General features: G+C 36.8%; 2 protein-coding genes and 1 non-coding gene across 3 annotated transcripts; 2 read left to right on the plus strand and 1 right to left on the minus strand.

Annotated features, from left to right (window-relative positions):
• Nucleotides 1–66: 66 nt before the first annotated feature.
• On the plus strand, nucleotides 67–139 carry TRNAR-CCU (transfer RNA arginine (anticodon CCU)). The gene has a single exon. It is a non-coding gene; the product is annotated as a tRNA-Arg (tRNA).
• A 3761-nt stretch (nucleotides 140–3900) lies between these two features.
• Nucleotides 3901–14626, plus strand: LOC140839723 (probable E3 ubiquitin-protein ligase BAH1-like). The gene is made up of 6 exons (XM_073206644.1): nucleotides 3901–4300; nucleotides 12609–12850; nucleotides 12961–13209; nucleotides 13300–13437; nucleotides 14125–14183; nucleotides 14271–14626. Exons 1-6 carry the CDS (start codon nucleotides 4102–4104, stop codon nucleotides 14374–14376), a joined length of 993 nt encoding a protein of 330 aa, XP_073062745.1. The 5' UTR covers nucleotides 3901–4101; the 3' UTR covers nucleotides 14377–14626.
• Nucleotides 14627–15363: 737 nt separating this feature from the next.
• On the minus strand, nucleotides 15364–17956 carry LOC140837977 (calcium/calmodulin-regulated receptor-like kinase 2). The gene is made up of 6 exons (XM_073204061.1): nucleotides 17281–17956; nucleotides 17006–17032; nucleotides 16457–16903; nucleotides 16258–16373; nucleotides 15914–16174; nucleotides 15364–15781 (listed from the first exon to the last, which is right to left on the minus strand). Exons 1-6 carry the CDS (start codon nucleotides 17942–17944, stop codon nucleotides 15521–15523), a joined length of 1776 nt encoding a protein of 591 aa, XP_073060162.1. The 5' UTR covers nucleotides 17945–17956; the 3' UTR covers nucleotides 15364–15520.
• Between the last annotated feature and the right edge of the window lie 3 nt (nucleotides 17957–17959).

Raw genomic sequence — 17959 nt, forward strand, 5'->3', positions numbered from 1 at the left:
GTTGAAGGTTTGCCGGATTTTAAAAATTCCAATAAGAATGTATTATATATATTAACATAATAAAAAGCGCCTGTAGCTCAGTGGATAGAGCGTCTGTTTCCTAAGCAGAAAGTCGTAGGTTCGACCCCTACCTGGCGCGTTTTATCGAACATTTCCCATTTATTTTAACTCGAATGGAATCCCAGGACTCAAAATCAGCAGAAACAATACATTGCGACAACTTGAAAAAATGGATATAACATAATGAATTGTCCTCAATCCTATATTACAGTTTGTAAAGATGGACTGTTTTTGTAGACGAAGTGTGCTCGGGAGATAATTTAATGGGTTTCTCTGTTTGATTAACTAATTGTTTTGCGGAAGGTGCCAATGATGGGCATTGTGACTGAGGATTTCTTTTCTAGGCGTTTCTTGTAGCTTACCCTCCCTGCAATAGGAAATGTGGACAGCATCTTAATAGGTAATGCTGGGATTATAATTGTCACTCGCTGTTTCTTGACAAGTGCCCAATTGCCATGACCAAGTGGATCAACTTCGGAAACACTTTGAATTTCTTATTCTTAGCAACAACTTGAACATATCTTTGTTTTGGCTTCACCATTGGTTTTGACCTGCATATATTGAACCATGTCAGGAAACAATTTCCACTCGGAGAATAAGAACTCATAACTGAAAATATTCAGATGACCGGTAATAACAAGGCTGTACAGTTTTATTTGTGTTAAGCGGTGAGTATAGTGACCACCATGAGCACAAGGTCAAGTTGTTTGGCCCAAGTTGTATGGTTGTTGGTCAATTTTTACACTCCCTTTGATGTCCGAATGTCGGGCAATATACTCTAGAGGGGAACCCAAATCTTCAACACTTAATTATAAGTGGGAGAGAATCCCAAGCTTATCAGTTACCCCATAATTTATGTTCAAGGTTTGGCCTTTTTAACTGGACGAGCCTCCAAAGCTTGTTATTCTCTTCACAGTAGCCTGTGTAGCCGATGTAAATGTAGTGCATGTGCAATGTTAAGAAATACTTCCTCATGAAAACTAGATATGAAACAGGTTTAAGTCATGCATTCAATCTGTATGGGTTTTTATCAAAGAAAGTACATGTTTTCTTTCACAAAAACATCACACGTCATAAAACAAAACAACGTTTCTATCAGCATCGAATGCAAACATGATACCATAATGGTTCGCAATATCTGTAAGCAAAACTGCAATCGCCAGACATATTTTATACCTACAAAGGAAGGTGCTCCAGAGGCCCGATAATCACCGGGATAACGGTGGAACAGCCTTTTCTCTGGAACGGAATGTATATTGGCTTTAATTGGAGAGGAACGGCCGATTTACCCAATTTTTATTATTTTGCCCTAATTTTTCCGCCGTGGCTTCTTATGTCTATAGAAAGAGGCGTAGCTTAATATAATTTTGCCCTAATTTTTTAATTTTATATATTTGGTATTTCACCATTATAGTATTTTTTTGTCTATTTTAATTTCAGTTTTAATAATTCATTTTCAAGTTATTTTAGATATTTTTAATTATACATTACACACAACAACCACGTAAATATTACAAATATGTCATAGCAACATCATATCAAAAAATATATAAATTATCAAAATAACAATAATTGATTACCTAAATTGGAATTTGATAATTTAAAATCAAAATCGTAAATTGATAAATATATATAAATTTTTCATTATATATTTTTTTGAATAAATAGAGCTATTAAAAATATGAGATGCAAAAGACCTATAATCGTTAGTTCGAACAAAATATGTACGATCAACTCATCCACAAAATATTATTAAATAATTAAAATAATGCCTATTGTATTAATTGGGTCAAAGTGCCTTCTTAAAAAAATACGGGAAAAGCTTTTTTCATGGTGAATAAATTACTTTTTTTGTTGGTTAAATATATAGATGATACCCCCGGATGGAGGATGGACTCGGCCAGCTCTCGACAACCCATCTTGTTGGAAGCCTAGCATTCTAAGAAGCCCGGGAGGTCATCCCAGCCGACCTCCCGTATCAGCAGTTGCGACGATCGGAGAGGACAGCCGAGCTCCCGAGCCGAACTCCCATACCGACCTCCCAAGCCGATCTGACCTCCAAGATGGTAGTATCGTTGTGATGGGAGACATCTTGGCCGAGCTCCCGAGCTGAGCTCCCAGGAGGTCCAGCCTTCAGGCGGGTTCATACATATGAAAATTCTTGCTCAGATCTTAAGTGCATGGCCCACGGAGAGCAAAGCCCAGAAAAATAAGGCTCGTTGTGAGTCTAACCAAATCTGGCACGATATCTAATCAAATCTGGCACAAGATCTCACCAAATCTTCCGAAGATTCTGAAGATCTAAACCTACCAAACTAGGACTCTACGGTTCACCTATAAATACTAGGTTTCGTTAACTCTAAAATTCAATTCACATTTTCTCTGCACACAGGGGCGGAGCCAGGATCTTGGTTCAAGGTAGGCAACTATATATTATAATTAATAAAGCAAAAAAGAGAGCAATAATTAATCGACAGCTAAAAATAATGTGTCATAAAGTTTGAACACAAGTTACGCACAGCCAATAGCATTGATAATTGATGGAAAAACGTCATAAATGAGGAACAACGATGTGTACAAAATCCGAAATCAAAACAAAATATGATATAAAATATACGTTCGAAAAATAAGCATTAATTCATTATCGATTGGAAAAAGCATAAAATTATAAAACAATGGAATGATCGACAAACATTGAACGAAACAACGAACCTAAAATTTGGTAATATTTTGGATTTTTTTAGAGATTATGAAAGATTAAGCAGTAATGAAAATGAATTGGAATGATTGTTGCTCAAACTATATGACGTTTGTGACTCGAGAAAAAAAAACACATACAGAAGGCTATATAGAGTGTATACTAAGATACTAATAACAAGTAAAAAATTGAGTCTAAAATTTGGGTCTACAAATTATTAAAAGAAAATTGGATCAGTATAGACAGCTAAACATATAATAATAGCATACATAAATTAAAAATTTAGACATAAATAAATATATATATATATATATATATATATATATATATATATATATATATATATATATATATATATATATATATATATAAACATATAAAAAAAATTTGGCCCAGTGTCGGCAACAGCCCACACTGGGCATATGCTGGCTCCGCCCATGTCTGCACACACATTATTCTCTCAGTTTTCCGTTCTCTGACTTGAGCGTCGGAGGGGCTACGCCGGAACAACCTTCTGGCCCCCTTTTAACACTCTTGTTTGTGTTTCTTGATTTCGAGGTGTCTGATCCGAGCTCCCAAGGCGAAGATCCGACCTCCCAGCCAGCGTACCAAGGTCTGATCCGAGCTCCCCAAGCGAAAATTAGACCTCCTTGTTAGCATCCCCAATTTCAGCAACATCAATAGAGTATGTTTCTTTTAAGACAGTCTCACGAATTTTTATCTATGAGACATGTCAACCCTACTGATATTCACAATAAAATATAATACTCTTAGCATCAAAAGTAATATTTTTTCATGGATGACCCAAACAAGAGATCCGTCTAACAAAATACGACCCGTAAAACCGTCTCATACAAATTTTTGTCAAATATATAACTATGAAATCAATTTATATACTAATTTGACAATTAACCCAAATAAAATTTACACCCCAAAATAGTTTTTACACTTGAAAAATATTTTTTAAACGACAATCACATATCATAAATAAAATATAATTTACCTGGTCAAAGACAATGGCAAAATCGCACGTGTACGAGGAAAATATAGTCACGTGACTACTCCAACACCCACGTGCATTACATGCAAAAATAGTGAATCCCTCATAGAGTTATATGTATATATATTCTCCGTCGGCCCTCCGAGAATGCCGGACGTTACTTCTCCCAGTTCGTATCAATCTCTACTTCCCCCCTCAATCATCTTCCACAAAAAATTCCAAGGGTAAAAGATAGAATCCGATCGAAGCCCATCAAAATCTTTTCCGAAATCTTTGTTTTTGAATCGGACTTTGAAATTTATAAATTTTTCTTTGAGAATACAATGTTAAATGATCTGCCAAGATGAAATTTGGGGAAACGTTTACGGAGTATTTGCAGGCGCATCAGGAGAGATTTATCGAGGAATCGACTCACGTTGAGTACAAAAGGCTTAAAAAGGTTCTCAAAAGTTGCAGGAGATGCAGGGATCACAAGGATTCTTCTGAAAATAATGGAGAAGACGATGCTTTATCTCTGTGTTGTCAATACGAGTCTTGCCCATGTTAGTAATCTGTGATTTATCGTTAATACCTTTTAATTTATCGATAATTTTGTGTGTAGAAACATGTAATTATTGGGTTTTGAGTTTATTTGTTGGTTTCAGTTCAGGAATGGGGGTTGTGAAGAAGAGTAGATTGTTGACAATTCAAGCATAATTTGTATTCAAACCATTTTTCAAAGTTTGGTTCAAAAAAATACATCCATCATTCACACTTCACCAAACCCAAATTTTTTCCTATAAATAGCCATACATTTGCATTCATCCATCCATCCATCCCAAGACAAGCAAAAACACAAGCAATTAAGTGTTGTATAGCCTAGTCATTTATATAAATTTTAATATGCTCTGTGGTTGCGGCAATGTCTGATCTTCCGCATCAGAAATTTTTTTCTATGTGATTAGAGTTGTGTGAGTTCCACTTTGAGAGTGATATTGAGTATGTCATCCAAGAATAATTATTCTTGAAGTTCTTGGTGTCCCCTAAGTTGTTATAGGGAGAGTTGTTGTTATCTCATATTGTTGTTGGAACGATTTGTACCCATTATTCATATAGTAGAGATTTCTTTTCTTAGACTTCGATCTCGTGATTTTTCCTTGATTTGGGTTTTCTACTTAAAAATCCTTGTGTCGTTTTCTTCATAATTATTATCATTGTTGATATCGTGGAAATATTTTGATCCGATATTACCGCTAAGGGGAAAAGAATCAACCCTTCCGCTGTAAGAAAAGTTATTTAATTTGGCAATCTTTCCCAACAAGTGTTATCAGCTACATTAGGACACATCCATTGGTGGGATGTTTAAACTCAACGGATCAAATTATTTCATATGGAAGACAAGCATGTTGGACCTGTTATATTGTAAAGATCTGTAGTTGCTATTGAGTGGTAAGTGTGCCAAGCCAGAAAACCTATCAAACGAAGAATGGACTATACTGCATTGGAAAATTGTCGGTTTCATACGGCGTTTTATTGAACATAGTATCTTTCATCACTTCGCGAACGAGAATAAAACTGATGCTCTGTGGACCAAAATTGAAGCTATGTTTGAGAGAAAGAATGCCTTGAACAAAGCTTCGATAATCAGAAATCTTGTATGAGATACAAAGAAAATGCAAATATGACAGAGCATCTGAATGCTTACTAGGGTCTAATCAACCAATCTATCACCATGAAGATTACCATGGATGACGAAGTTACGGCACTATTATTACTGAGCTCCTTGCCAGATAGTTGGGATACTCTTGTGGTGTCGCTCAATAATTCTGCTCTTGATGGAAAACTGACATTACAAACAGTCAAATATTGTCTTCTAAATGAAGTATCCAGAAGAAAGAAGCAAGAAGCCAACTATGAAACTAAGTAGAATTAAGAACATAACATATTAAGCACTATCCTAGTAAGATCATGCCCACACATAATTCTAGTCCCTAATTAATTCAGAAATAGACAAATGCTGAAAATCTTTAACAATGATAGTCCAGCTCGCAACCCTGAACTTTATCTTTTCCCAAACTTCGTCTGTGGAGTCTGAATTGTCTTGAAAAATTCTTTTGTTCATCTCCAACCATATAGACCAAAGCGTACAGTGTAAGACAATTGGCAGGAATTGCGTTAATCTTTTGTTTGTAACTCCTCCCAAATCCATTATTATCATATCAGCCGCGAACCTCGGAAGTATCCATTGAAAACCCAATTCCGTCAAGACTTTCGTCCAAATATCTCTTGCGAAAGAGCAATGCACCAACAAGTGGTCTTGATTTTCTTCCTGTCTCTGACATAACACGCACCACTGAGGACACAACATACACGAGGGCCACCTTCTTTGAATGGAATCATAAGTGGGGAGTTTCCCTAGAGCCAAAATCCAAGCGAAAACCCGTACTTTATGAGGGATTGGTACTTTCCAGATTCTTTGAAAGTAAGGAACAGATGATATAGGAAAGAATGAATTGTAAAATGAACTAACTGAGAACACTCCTGACTGGTCTCCCATCCAAACTCTAAAATCCCCCACACCCCTCTCCAGTCTCACCGACTCGAGAACCCCTAATAGGTTTGTGAACTCACCCACTTCTACCTCATTTAACTCTCTTCTAAAACGAATGTCCCAATGAAAGATATGACTGGGTCCCTCAGAATGTGATGCCAGAAAGCTGCTAATCGGTTTGTTTTGAGTTGTGGTAATCCTATATAGTGAAGGAAAGCTCTGTGAAAATGACTCCCCCTCCCAAACATCTTCCCAAAATCGAATGATATTACCCTCTCTTAACACCGCCCCAACCAAAGGAAGGAAAGCCGGGTAAGATCGAGAGATAAATTTCCACGGGCTTCTGAAGTTGTGTTCCTTGCCAAACCCACATCCCACCCATTTTCTCGAGTACCATAAATGCTTGTTATCACTTTTTTCCATAACTTTTCTCCTTCCAGCGACCCCCTCCACCACCATTTTCCCAACAAAGCTCGATTTCTCAAACCTATATTCCCCACACCCAAACCGCCCCTGTCCTTAGGTTTAGTAACCTGCTTCCAGCCGACGATATGACAATGCCTATCCCCATCTGCACCATCCCACAAAAAGTCCCTCATCAACTTATCCATCCGCGTCTCAACCCTTCTCGGCACTTTAAATAAAGACATGTAATATGACGGCAAAGCGCTCAACACTGACTGTATCAAAACCAATCTTCCCCCTTTTGAGAGGAAGGCTTTTTTCCATGAAGCTAGTTTCCTTGCCATTTTTGATAAGACCGGTTCCCAAAAATCTATCTTCGATGGATCACCACCCAATGGAACCCCTAGGTACTTTATTGGCAAGATATCTTTTTTACAACCAATTTCATGTGCCAAAGCGTCAACTTCGAGGAAGAAATTACAACCGGAGGACCTCATAAAGGAAGAGACAAATCCAGAGGAAAGTCCAAGACCATAAAAGAATTCAAGTGCCATATTGTGGAGGTCCAAACCACTATGAAAGAGAATGCAGAAAAAAGAAGAGAGATCAAAGGAATGTGACAAAGTCGGAAGAGAAAGACACGGCTGCAGTTACATCTGGTGGAGATATTATCATCCTTGGTGATGATGCATGAGTCACTATATCATACCAGCAAACTAATTGGATTATTGACTCGAGAGCTTCATATCATATTACTCCACACAGAGATATGTTTGCGTCCTACTCAAGTGGAAACTTTGGCAAAGTTAGAATGGCCAATCAAGGATTGACTGAAGTCGTTGGTATAGGGAGCATTGTCTTAGAGACATATACAGGGTGTCATCTCATTCTCAGAGATGTTGGACATGTTCCTGATATTCGATTTAACATCATCTCTACAGGCAAGCTTGATGATGATGGTTGTTTCAGTCACTTTGGTGAAGAAAAATGGAAACTCACCAAAGGATCTCTTATTATTGCTAGAGGCATGAAGCAAAATTCTCTTTACCTCATGCAAGCAAAAATATCCAATGGAAAGGTTCATGCATCTACAAAAACCTCATCCATTGAGTTGTGGCACAAGAGACTTGGACATAATAGCCAGAAGGGAATGGAAACTTCTTAGCTAAGAGAAAACTCTTTCCTGAAGTATCCGGTATGCATTTGGAAACCTGTGTTGATTGTTTGGCCGGAAAAACAACAGAGAGTTGCATTTCAAAGTTTTTCTTCATCTAGAAAAACTCAATGCGTGGAGTTAGTACACTCAGATTTGTGTTACACGAAAGACAGAACTCTTGGTGGTGCGCTATATTTTGTGACCTTTATTGATGATTTGCGATGAAATCTAAAGATCATGTCCTTGAGGTCTTTAAGCATTTTCACGCAAAAGTTGAAAGAGAAACGAGAAAGAAACCGAAGTGTATTCGTTCCGACAATGGTGGTGAATACAGGGGTCCGTTTGAGCAATACTGTATAACTCGTGGTATCAGGCTTGAGAAAAGTGTTCCAAAAACCCCTCAGCACAATAGTCTAGCTGAAAGAATGAACATTGACAATTTGTGAAAGGATAAAGTGTTTGTTATCACACTCCAAATTGCCCAATTCTTTTTGGGGTGAAGCTATGAGAACTGCAATTGATTTGATCAACCTTTCTCCATCAGCTTCGTTAGACGGTGATGTTCCTAACAAAGTTTGGACTGGGAAAGATGTATCATACAAATACTTGAGAGTGTTTGGTTGCAAAGCCTTTGTTAATATACGAAAAAATGAAAGATCCAAGCTTGGTGACAAATCCAAAAAGTGCATATTTTTGGGTTATGGCCATGAAGAGTTCAGATACAGATTATGGGATCCATAGAATCAAAAAATTGTTAGAAGCCGAAATGTTGTATTCCTGGGAGATGAAATCGGTTCTGATGTGGAACATAACAAACAATCACAATCATCCAATTCAGAAATTCTTGTAAATTTAGATCCGGTTTATTTCCCCACAACTCAAGATCACGAGGAGAAACACAAACTGAGCATGACGAGTTAGTTGAGCCAATAGATGCTCAAGAAAACTCGTCAACTCCACCTTCAGAAACATAGATCAAAAGGTCCACCAGACAAAGAATACCTTCTACGAGATACAACCCACATGAGTATATGATGATCACTGATGACGGAAAACGAGAGAGTTTCAAAGAAGCTGTATCAAGTACACAAAAAGATAAGTCAATCGAGGCGATGAAAGAAGATATGCAATCGCTTCATGAAAATCACGTCTACAACTTAGTAAAGCTACCAAAAGGGAAGAAAGCACTAAAAAATAAATGGGTTTACAGGTTGAAGACTGAAGAAAATAAATCACGGCTACTATTTGTGAAGGGTTTCAGCCAGAAGAAATGTGTTGATTTTGATGAAATTTTCTCACCAGTGGTGAAGATGTCCTCTATCAGAGTTGTTCTAGGACTTACAGCTAGTATGGATCTTGAAATAGAACAATTGGCTGTTAAGACTGCATTTCTTCATGGTGATCTAGATAAAAAATATATATGGAGCAACCGGAATGATTCATAATTAAAGGCAAAGAGGATATGGTGTGTCGACTAAACAAAAGTTTGTACGGATTGAAACAAGCTCCAAAACAGTGGTACAAGAAGTTTGATACAATCATGATGAATCATGGGTACAACAGAACCAGTTCTAATCATTGTGTATTTGTTAAGAAATATGATCAGAATGATATCATCATATTATTGTTGTATGTTGATGATATGTTGATCATTGGTCATGATCCAAGCAAGATAGAAAAGTTTAAGGGAGAGCTTAACAAGTCTTTTGCAATGAAAGACTTAGGACCAGGAAAATAGATTCTTGGAATGAAGATCTCCAGGGATATGACCAATAAGAAATTATGGTTATCTCAAGAACATTACATTGAGAAAGTTGTTGAAAGATTCAAAATAGGATAAAGCAAAGGCTGTTGGTACTCTACTTGCAGGTCATTCAAACTAAGTTCCATTCAATGTCCCACAAGTGAGGAAGAAAAGAAAGAAATAGAAATGGTTCCTTATGCTTCAGCAGTCGGCAGTTTGATGTATGCAATGGTATATACGAAGCAATTGGCATGGTTGTTAAGTGAGATTTATTTAATGAGGTGGGGCCCACATTAAATAAAATAATATTAACTCACATATCCCACATCGAATGTTTACAAAAGTTGCAGGAGGGAATTAGTTATAATAGAGCTCAATTCCTTCAGTTATTGTATCACAAAATCAAAAGCTTTTCAGCTTTGATAAAAAGATAGTGCATAGAAAAAAATGTATTTTTGTCTTGAGTACGTGAATGCTCTTGTGTGAGTTAGAGAAATTATTTTTCTTGGTATACTCAGATTGAGAGTGAGAAATATTGAGTGTATTGGTGTATACACTTGTAATATTTCTTCCTGTTATAAAATATTTGCAGTAGCTCCGTGGACGTAGCCTATTCTGGGTGAACCACGTAAATCTTTGTGTTTTTGTTGGTTATTTTATTCCGCATTTTTGGGTGCTATTATCATCGTGATCGGCATCGATTCGGTGATGGTAAGTCGATTTTTCTCGAATCCTGGCAAAGATCACTGGTCAACATGGGAAATGGATATTCCGATATCTGAGAGGTACTTCTAGGCTTTGTTTGAGATTTGGAACTAGTCAAACTGTGTTAGAAGGTTATACTGATGCAGATATGGCTAGTGTTGATTCTAGAAAGTCCACATCCGGATACTTGATGACATTTGCAGGGGAGCAGTCTCATGGCAATCAAAACTTCAAAAGTGCGGTATTGTCCACAACAGAAGCCGAGTACATAGCCACAACTGAAGCATGTAAAGAACTACTATGGTTGAAGAAGTTTCTACAAGAGTTAGGCTTGAGAAAAGACAAGTTTATGCTATACTGTGATAGTCAAAGTATAATTCATCTGAGTAAGAACTTCAGTTTATACTCAAGGTCAAAGCATGTTGATGTAAGATATCATTGGATCTGAGATGCGTTGAACAAGAAATTGTTACATTTTGAGAAGATACATACCGATGATAATGGTTCTGATATGTTTACGAAGCCATTGTCCAAAGAAAAGCTGGAAAACTATAGAAATGTGGCAGGTCTGTTTGAATATACAAAATGAAGCTTGAGGGGGAGAATTGTTGACAATTCAAGCATAATTTGTATTCAAACCATTTTTCAAAGTTTGGTTCAAAGTTAGGCTACCAAACTTTGAAAATACATCCATCATTCACACTTCATTAAACCCAAATTTTTTCCTATAAATAGCCATACATTTGCATTCATCCATCCATCCCAAGACATGCAAAAATAAAAGTAATTGAGTGTTGTATAGCCTATTCATTTAAATAAATTTTAGTATGCTATGTGGTTGCGGCAATGTCCGATCTTCCACATCAGAAAGAATTTTCTATGTGATTAGAGTTGTGTGAGTTCCACTTTAAAAGTGAAATTGAGTATGTCATCCAAGAATAATTATTTTTGAAGTTCTCGGTGTCCCCTAAGTTGTTATAGGGAGAGTTGTTGTTATCTCCTATTGTTGTAGGAACGATTCGTACTCATTATTGATATAGTGGAGATTTCTTTTGTTGGACTTCGATCTAATGGTTTTTACCTGATTTGGGTTTTCCACGTAAAAATCCTTGAGACGTTTTCTTCATAATTATTATCATTGTTGATATCGTATAAATATTTTGATCTGATATTACCGCTAAAGGGAAAAGAATCAACGTTCTGATGTAAGAAAAGTTATTTAGTTTGGCTATCTTTCCCAACATAGATGGACTTAAAATTCTATAGATATGCTGCTAGTTTATTTCTCGTCTGTGTCACCTGGAAAGCAAACGAAAATAAATTCGAACACTCTACTTTTTATGTTGTTCGGCTCGTCTCCGAGTTAGAATTCCTTGAACTTAATTATCGGGCTCTATTGCAATCTAAATTGAACTCAAGCTCATGTAATTTTAGGTACATTTGAAATATAATTTAAAATGTTGAAGCTCGGCATGTTTTCGGATAGGCTCAAGTTTGATAATTTCAAACATGAATCGAGCAAGACTTTAGCTAACTTGAAAAACTTGTGAACCATTTAGCGTTACTATGCCACCAAGAATTAGCTGCGTTTTCGGATTTCAAAGTTTTTATCAACTCATTAAATATGAAGACTGTAAAACGTAACAGGGGATGAGGGATTTATTTTTCACAGAGGTCCTTCCAGATAGACTTGGATTGGTCAGAATTACAGACATGACTTGTAGTAGCTCATTGAGCTACAGCTTGGTTAATTTGCTTAACTAACGACCAAGGTCGAACTTCCTTTTGATGACCCATGTTTTTTAATATTGCACTTCTAATGTCTCATGATGAAAGGTGCTTCGGCCGTTTACAGACATGTTTTTTTATATTGCACTTCTAAGATCTCATGTTTTTTATCCTCTTATATGAATGAGGTGATATTTTTTTTGGTTCTGAGCAAGATTGGAACATTGGGCTTTAAGAACTGATGGAAAACAGAGTAATGAATGGATGCCCTGCAACAAAATAAGAAGTTACAACAGAACCACAGACCTGAAACACAATTTAACCATCTCCCCATGTTTTATCATATTTATTCATGCCCAAGGCTTGTAATGAGTTGGATATCACATTATTTCTTGTTAAATATACATAAAAATGCATTTAAGCATTTTTATTCACTGATTGTTTTGAAGATAGGAAACATGCATGTGTTTCATGGTTTATGATGTCAATTTTTTTTCCAAATTTTGCATATTTGGCATTTTTATTACATGATTATTTTGCATCTAAAAAGTTTAAATAACTAAATTTTTTTGTCATCTGTAGTATGTGATCAGAAGTTCTTTTCTGAATTGACAAAGGAGGTTTCAGACATTGCTGGGTGCTTTAGTTCGAGAGTTAGGCGCCTTTTCAATCTTCAAGACCATGGAATGAGAAGATACATCACAAGCTTCCTCCGATGTTTTACGAGCCCCCATAATGGCAAGGCACAGGAATGTCAAATGTTAGTTGAATATGTAATGATGAATGCTGTTGCTATGCGGAAAATCCTCAAGAAGTATGATAAAGTAAGCAAGAATAAGTATGATTTTATATACAGAAGCAATAAGATTTAAAAAACGTAGAGATGGTATCTAATTGGGTTCTGCATTTCTTCTATTTTTGTATGTCCGTGTAGGTACACAGTTCTGATAATGGCAGGAAATTCAAATCTAAAATGCGGTCAGAGCACATGGAGATTCTGCAATCGCCGTGGCTGATAGAACTTGGGGCTTTCTTTATTAATCTTAGTGAATCGAACAATGAAAAGCTTGATGAACTACTCAATCCATTCTCTTGTGATTTAAGTTCTTCAGATCCTGTTATGACGCTGACTCTTCCAGACAACGTGAAATTAGAATACAGTTTAACATGTGCTATTTGCTTGGTAAGGTTACTTTCTGGATTAGGATTTATTGATAAGGGTGAAATTAATTTCTTTTGCAGTAACCTGAGTTTCAATTTTTATAATGTACAGGAACTTGTTTTCAAACCATATGCATTGGGATGTGGGCATCTCTTTTGCAAATTATGTGCTTGTTCTGCAGCTTCTGTAATGATCTTTCAAGGCCTCAAGGCTGCAGATTCCGATTCAAGATGCCCCACCTGCAGGGAGGTTAGATATGTGGATACTTGTGGTATTAAAATTCTGTTTATATGTCTGTTTAATTATCATTTCCATTTTACTAGACACTATTAACTTCGCTGGACTGCGCACTATTTGAAATGTCATTATCTCCTTATTGGTCAGCTAATCCACATTATTTCTTTATTCTTTATGGCATCTATGCTGGATGTAAAATATATGTATTCTAGTAATAAGATCTTCAATTAGATAGCTGGGGAATAATAATCAGCTTTACCGCTCGTGCACCCGTCAATACAGAACGACAGTTGAATGCAGGCATTTGGTTTGCTTAACAATTCAGAAGATTAGAACTCACACATTATTTGCTATAGCTGCTGGTATAACGATAAACATTTTGTACTATAATTGTTGTAAGAACCTAAATTGGGCATTAGATTTCCACAAATTGTAAGTTAGTAGAACAATCGCCGAGCGGCTTTTTTGTGTAGCAACAACTACACCTGTTGTCATGCAAGGATAAGCAGTGGCGATTTAAAAAATTGGAGTTGTAGATGATATCAACGATAATTTAATGGGTTCCTACAATTATCTACAGTTTTTAAGCCATTAAATGTCGGACTATCATTTTTGGTATAATGGTGCTTGGTCCTAGAATTTTGAAGCCATAAAATGCTACTCACCAGGCTCTTTTTGAAATCTTGATTCTTAATGCAGGCGGGAGTGTATGGTAATGCGGTACACATGATGGAATTGTCTTTGCTCTTGAAGAAACAGTGAGTACTTAAAACCTCACATGGAGTACATATTATTTCAGTCTTTTTGGTTAAAGTTGACCCATTTTTATGCATTCAACTGTGTAGCTGCAAGGAATACTGGAATGAGAGATCGGTTTCCGAACGAGCTGAAATGGTGAAGCAATCCAAGATCTACTGGGATTTGCAATCCAAGTATATGATTGGATATTAACGTTTTCGCAATCCATCTATTATATTACAAGCGGATTCCAAATATTTCAAAGAAAATACTCCATGGATAAATCTTGTTACGAAGACTGTTGAAGAAAAAGGGCGCAAGTCATTTATCTGTGATTTTTTTTGGTGTGAGATGAAAAATTGATTACACACAAGATATAACTTGAAATTCTTCGACAAGTTTTCTGACGTTCATTACTGGTTGTTCTTGAATTATATTAAATAAGTTGGCCTTGCTCTGTCTATATATATTCCCACCAATCCTTAGTTCCTTGACATTTTTGCATTGCAGCCCCTTTTTCTTTTAAATGAAGAAGAGTATGTATCATGTGTGTGTGTGTATATATATATATATATCTATATATATATATATATATATATATATATAGTGGAGTAGGTCCCTTGTTAGATGGTATCACGAATCTTTATCTGTGATACGAATTAACTCTACTGATATTGACAATAAAAAGTAATACTCTTAGCATAAAAAATAATAGTTTTTTCATTGATGACTCAAATAAGAGATTGATCTCACAAAATACGATCCATGAGACCGTTTCACATAAGTTTTTGTCATAATAGTGAATATATAATATTTTGCAATTTGGCTACGCCTACCCGGGTTACTTAGGCAACCAAACCAACTGCAAATAATATATAACTCTAAGAGTTGGGGAAGAAGTTTGTTAGAATCGAATTTCGAATCTGAAATGTCAGTCCAAAGTTTGAGATGAAATACAAATCACAGCAAAGGAAAGTCATTACAAAACTAGAAGAAACTAACCAAGCAAAGACCGTATGGGCCATGATCGCAATGTGTTACATGGTAAGTGGATTTGAAATTGAAATATAAAAATATTTGGTAACACGAGATATTTCAAATTTAGAGATCTCGTTAGATAAATATAATTTATTTGAGGCGAAGATTTGACATGAAAACTATATATACACCGAGCTAGTGACTACATAACCAATAGGGGGAAAAACAACAAATAACTTAAATAAAATATATTGCCAAGTACACTATTTAATTATATCCTAAGATCATGCCCAATGATCCCACATTTTGCTGATTCCTTCAATTATTATTTGAACGAAGTGTCTCAGAAAATTTCAGTCAGTTTCTGCACTCAATATCCTCATAATCCACGAATCACATCAAGTGAATTCGAGGGTGTTTCAACCAATAAGCTCTTCTCTTTCCTTGCCTGTGTGTTTTTGTAAGCTTTGTCCAGCTCTTCACAAACCAAATCAATTGTTGGACGACCTGTGCTTGAATTCGCCACACACAGCACTGCTATCTGCAGTATGGACTCAAAGTCCACTGTGATCACATCCCCTTTCATCCTTTGATCCTGGAAATCTGTTATAGGCCGTTTCATCATGTTCACATCCTTTGCCTGCAAAGATTTTCAAGAATCAGTGTCTGCCACAAGGGCAATAATCGATGGCTTGGCCGGAAACTCGATCTTGAAAGAGTGTGTGAACCTATGAGCGAGGAGGCGTATTTTGGTGTAACAAATTAAAGCTACCTTTCGCGTGAGTTGGTCTCTTGCATCCAAGTCTAGCGCAATCACTCTTTGACCGGACAAAAGTTGGAGAATCACAATTCCAAAGCTGTATATATCACTAGCACTAGTCAACTTGGCATTGCTCATGTACTCTGGATCCATATAACCTATCGTCCCTCGAACATCTGTATACACTTTGCTCTCTTCCATTCCTAGCATCTTTGCCAGTCCAAAATCTGATAGCTTAGGATCCATATTATGAGTTAGCAGGATATTTGTAAGCTACAAAGGCAACATTGTCACTAATCAGATCCGAACGAGCCAAGATGGGTTTTTACTAAACCTTCAGAAACAACAAGATGTACCTTTATATCTCTATGGACAATGCAGCCATCTGCGTGAGTATGAAGGTATTTGAGAGCGAATGCACAATCCCTCAAGATTTTGACTCTTAGTTCCCATGTTAGGACCGTGTCTTTCCCTGAAAGTTCATCAACACTTAGCGCTCTTATATTTCTTCGCACAAGATTAAATATCATATGAAATGTGAAGAAATGAACATACTCAGGAGTCGCTGAGCTAGATTTCCATTAGAACAATATTCATACACCAAATAATGTTCCCCATCTTCAACGCAGTAACCAAATAAGCACACAAGATTTGAATGCCTCACTCTTGAAAGACCTTCGATTTCTCTGGTGAAGGAATCTGAGGTGTTACTCTTGTATATCTGCTTGATTGCCACTATTTGTCCACTGGGTAGCATACCTTTATACACCCTCCCGGCACTGCCTCTTCCCAGACACTTCTTCTCGGGGCTATAATTTATCGCGCTCTCAATCTCAGCTTTAGAGAAACGGTACAAGCCTGAACACGAGGTCGAAATATCTTTGATCTTGAGAGGTTGTTTCTCTTTTTTTCTGTTCTTTATCACGTATTTTATCAGGGTGATGACCGCGGTTAGCCCAATCAACGCTAGAATTATGGCTAAGAAGGCTTTCGCAAGACTATCTGAATCAAATAGCAAGTTTGGTCAGATTTGCTGTTCCATTAGTTAGAACTTTCTCATTACAAGTATAAGCTCTTGTTAAATGAAATGAATTCTTCACTTACTTTTGATCTTGATATAGTCCTCTTTTTCTGCTCACAACCAAACAAGCATGTCAGATCAGCAATTAATATAGAAACCTATAGATGAACACACTCGTGTTCTTGGGGACGGATCGAATAATTCGGGAGAAGGGAGAGAGATGTTAAGGGAAAGAAAGGATATTGAGTACCGAATCTTGCAGTTTCAAAAAAATCATATACAAAATTTGGAAGAAAAGAAAAAAGAAAATTATATCTCCGCTTGCTGGATCCTCGCAACATGGGAAAGGAGAATTCACCTGGTAAGGCCAACGCAGGCAGGCATCTACTGAAATCATCAATCTCAGAGGAATCATCCAATTTCTCAGCTATTACTGACACAATAAGAGCAACGAGACAGGTAGCTCTCTCTGTACTATTTCTTCCATCGGCCTTCAAATCACCTAATAACGAATTCGTAGCATTTGATAATGCAGACGTACAGCTGTCACAGGCATGATCAAATGATAATGAACTGAAAAGGGAACATTGATCTCTAATATATTTGTCGAAAATCCGCAGCTGAAGCGTGGTGCACAGGCCACTTCCATAGTAGAAACCATCAAAACCACAGTTATCCGCCGACACGTTTGGCTGTTGCCTAAAGGGTCCGGAACAGTCATTCCAGAGAACTTCGTCGACGAAAATGTTTCGCCATGGATTTTTAAGTGCTTGATGAGCTAAGCCAAAGGAGAGAACGATGAGAGCATTTTGACAGCACGTTGATACAGGGAAGCCATTCCAATCATCGAGATTTTCTTGAACTTGAGAGCATCCTCCGACAGGTCGATAGGGATATGAAGAGAAATCAAGGCTACAACCTGTACCATTGATCTGGAACGAAGGGAACGAAGAAGATCGAACATACAAAAGAGTTGTGAACAAGATATTAAGAAGCCTAAATTTCAAACAACTTTCTTGCATTTTTTTCCAAAAAAA

The sequence above is a fragment of the Primulina eburnea genome, chromosome 8 (genome assembly GCF_022965805.1).
Source record: "Primulina eburnea isolate SZY01 chromosome 8, ASM2296580v1, whole genome shotgun sequence".
In the NCBI taxonomy this organism is placed as follows: domain Eukaryota; kingdom Viridiplantae; phylum Streptophyta; class Magnoliopsida; order Lamiales; family Gesneriaceae; genus Primulina; species Primulina eburnea.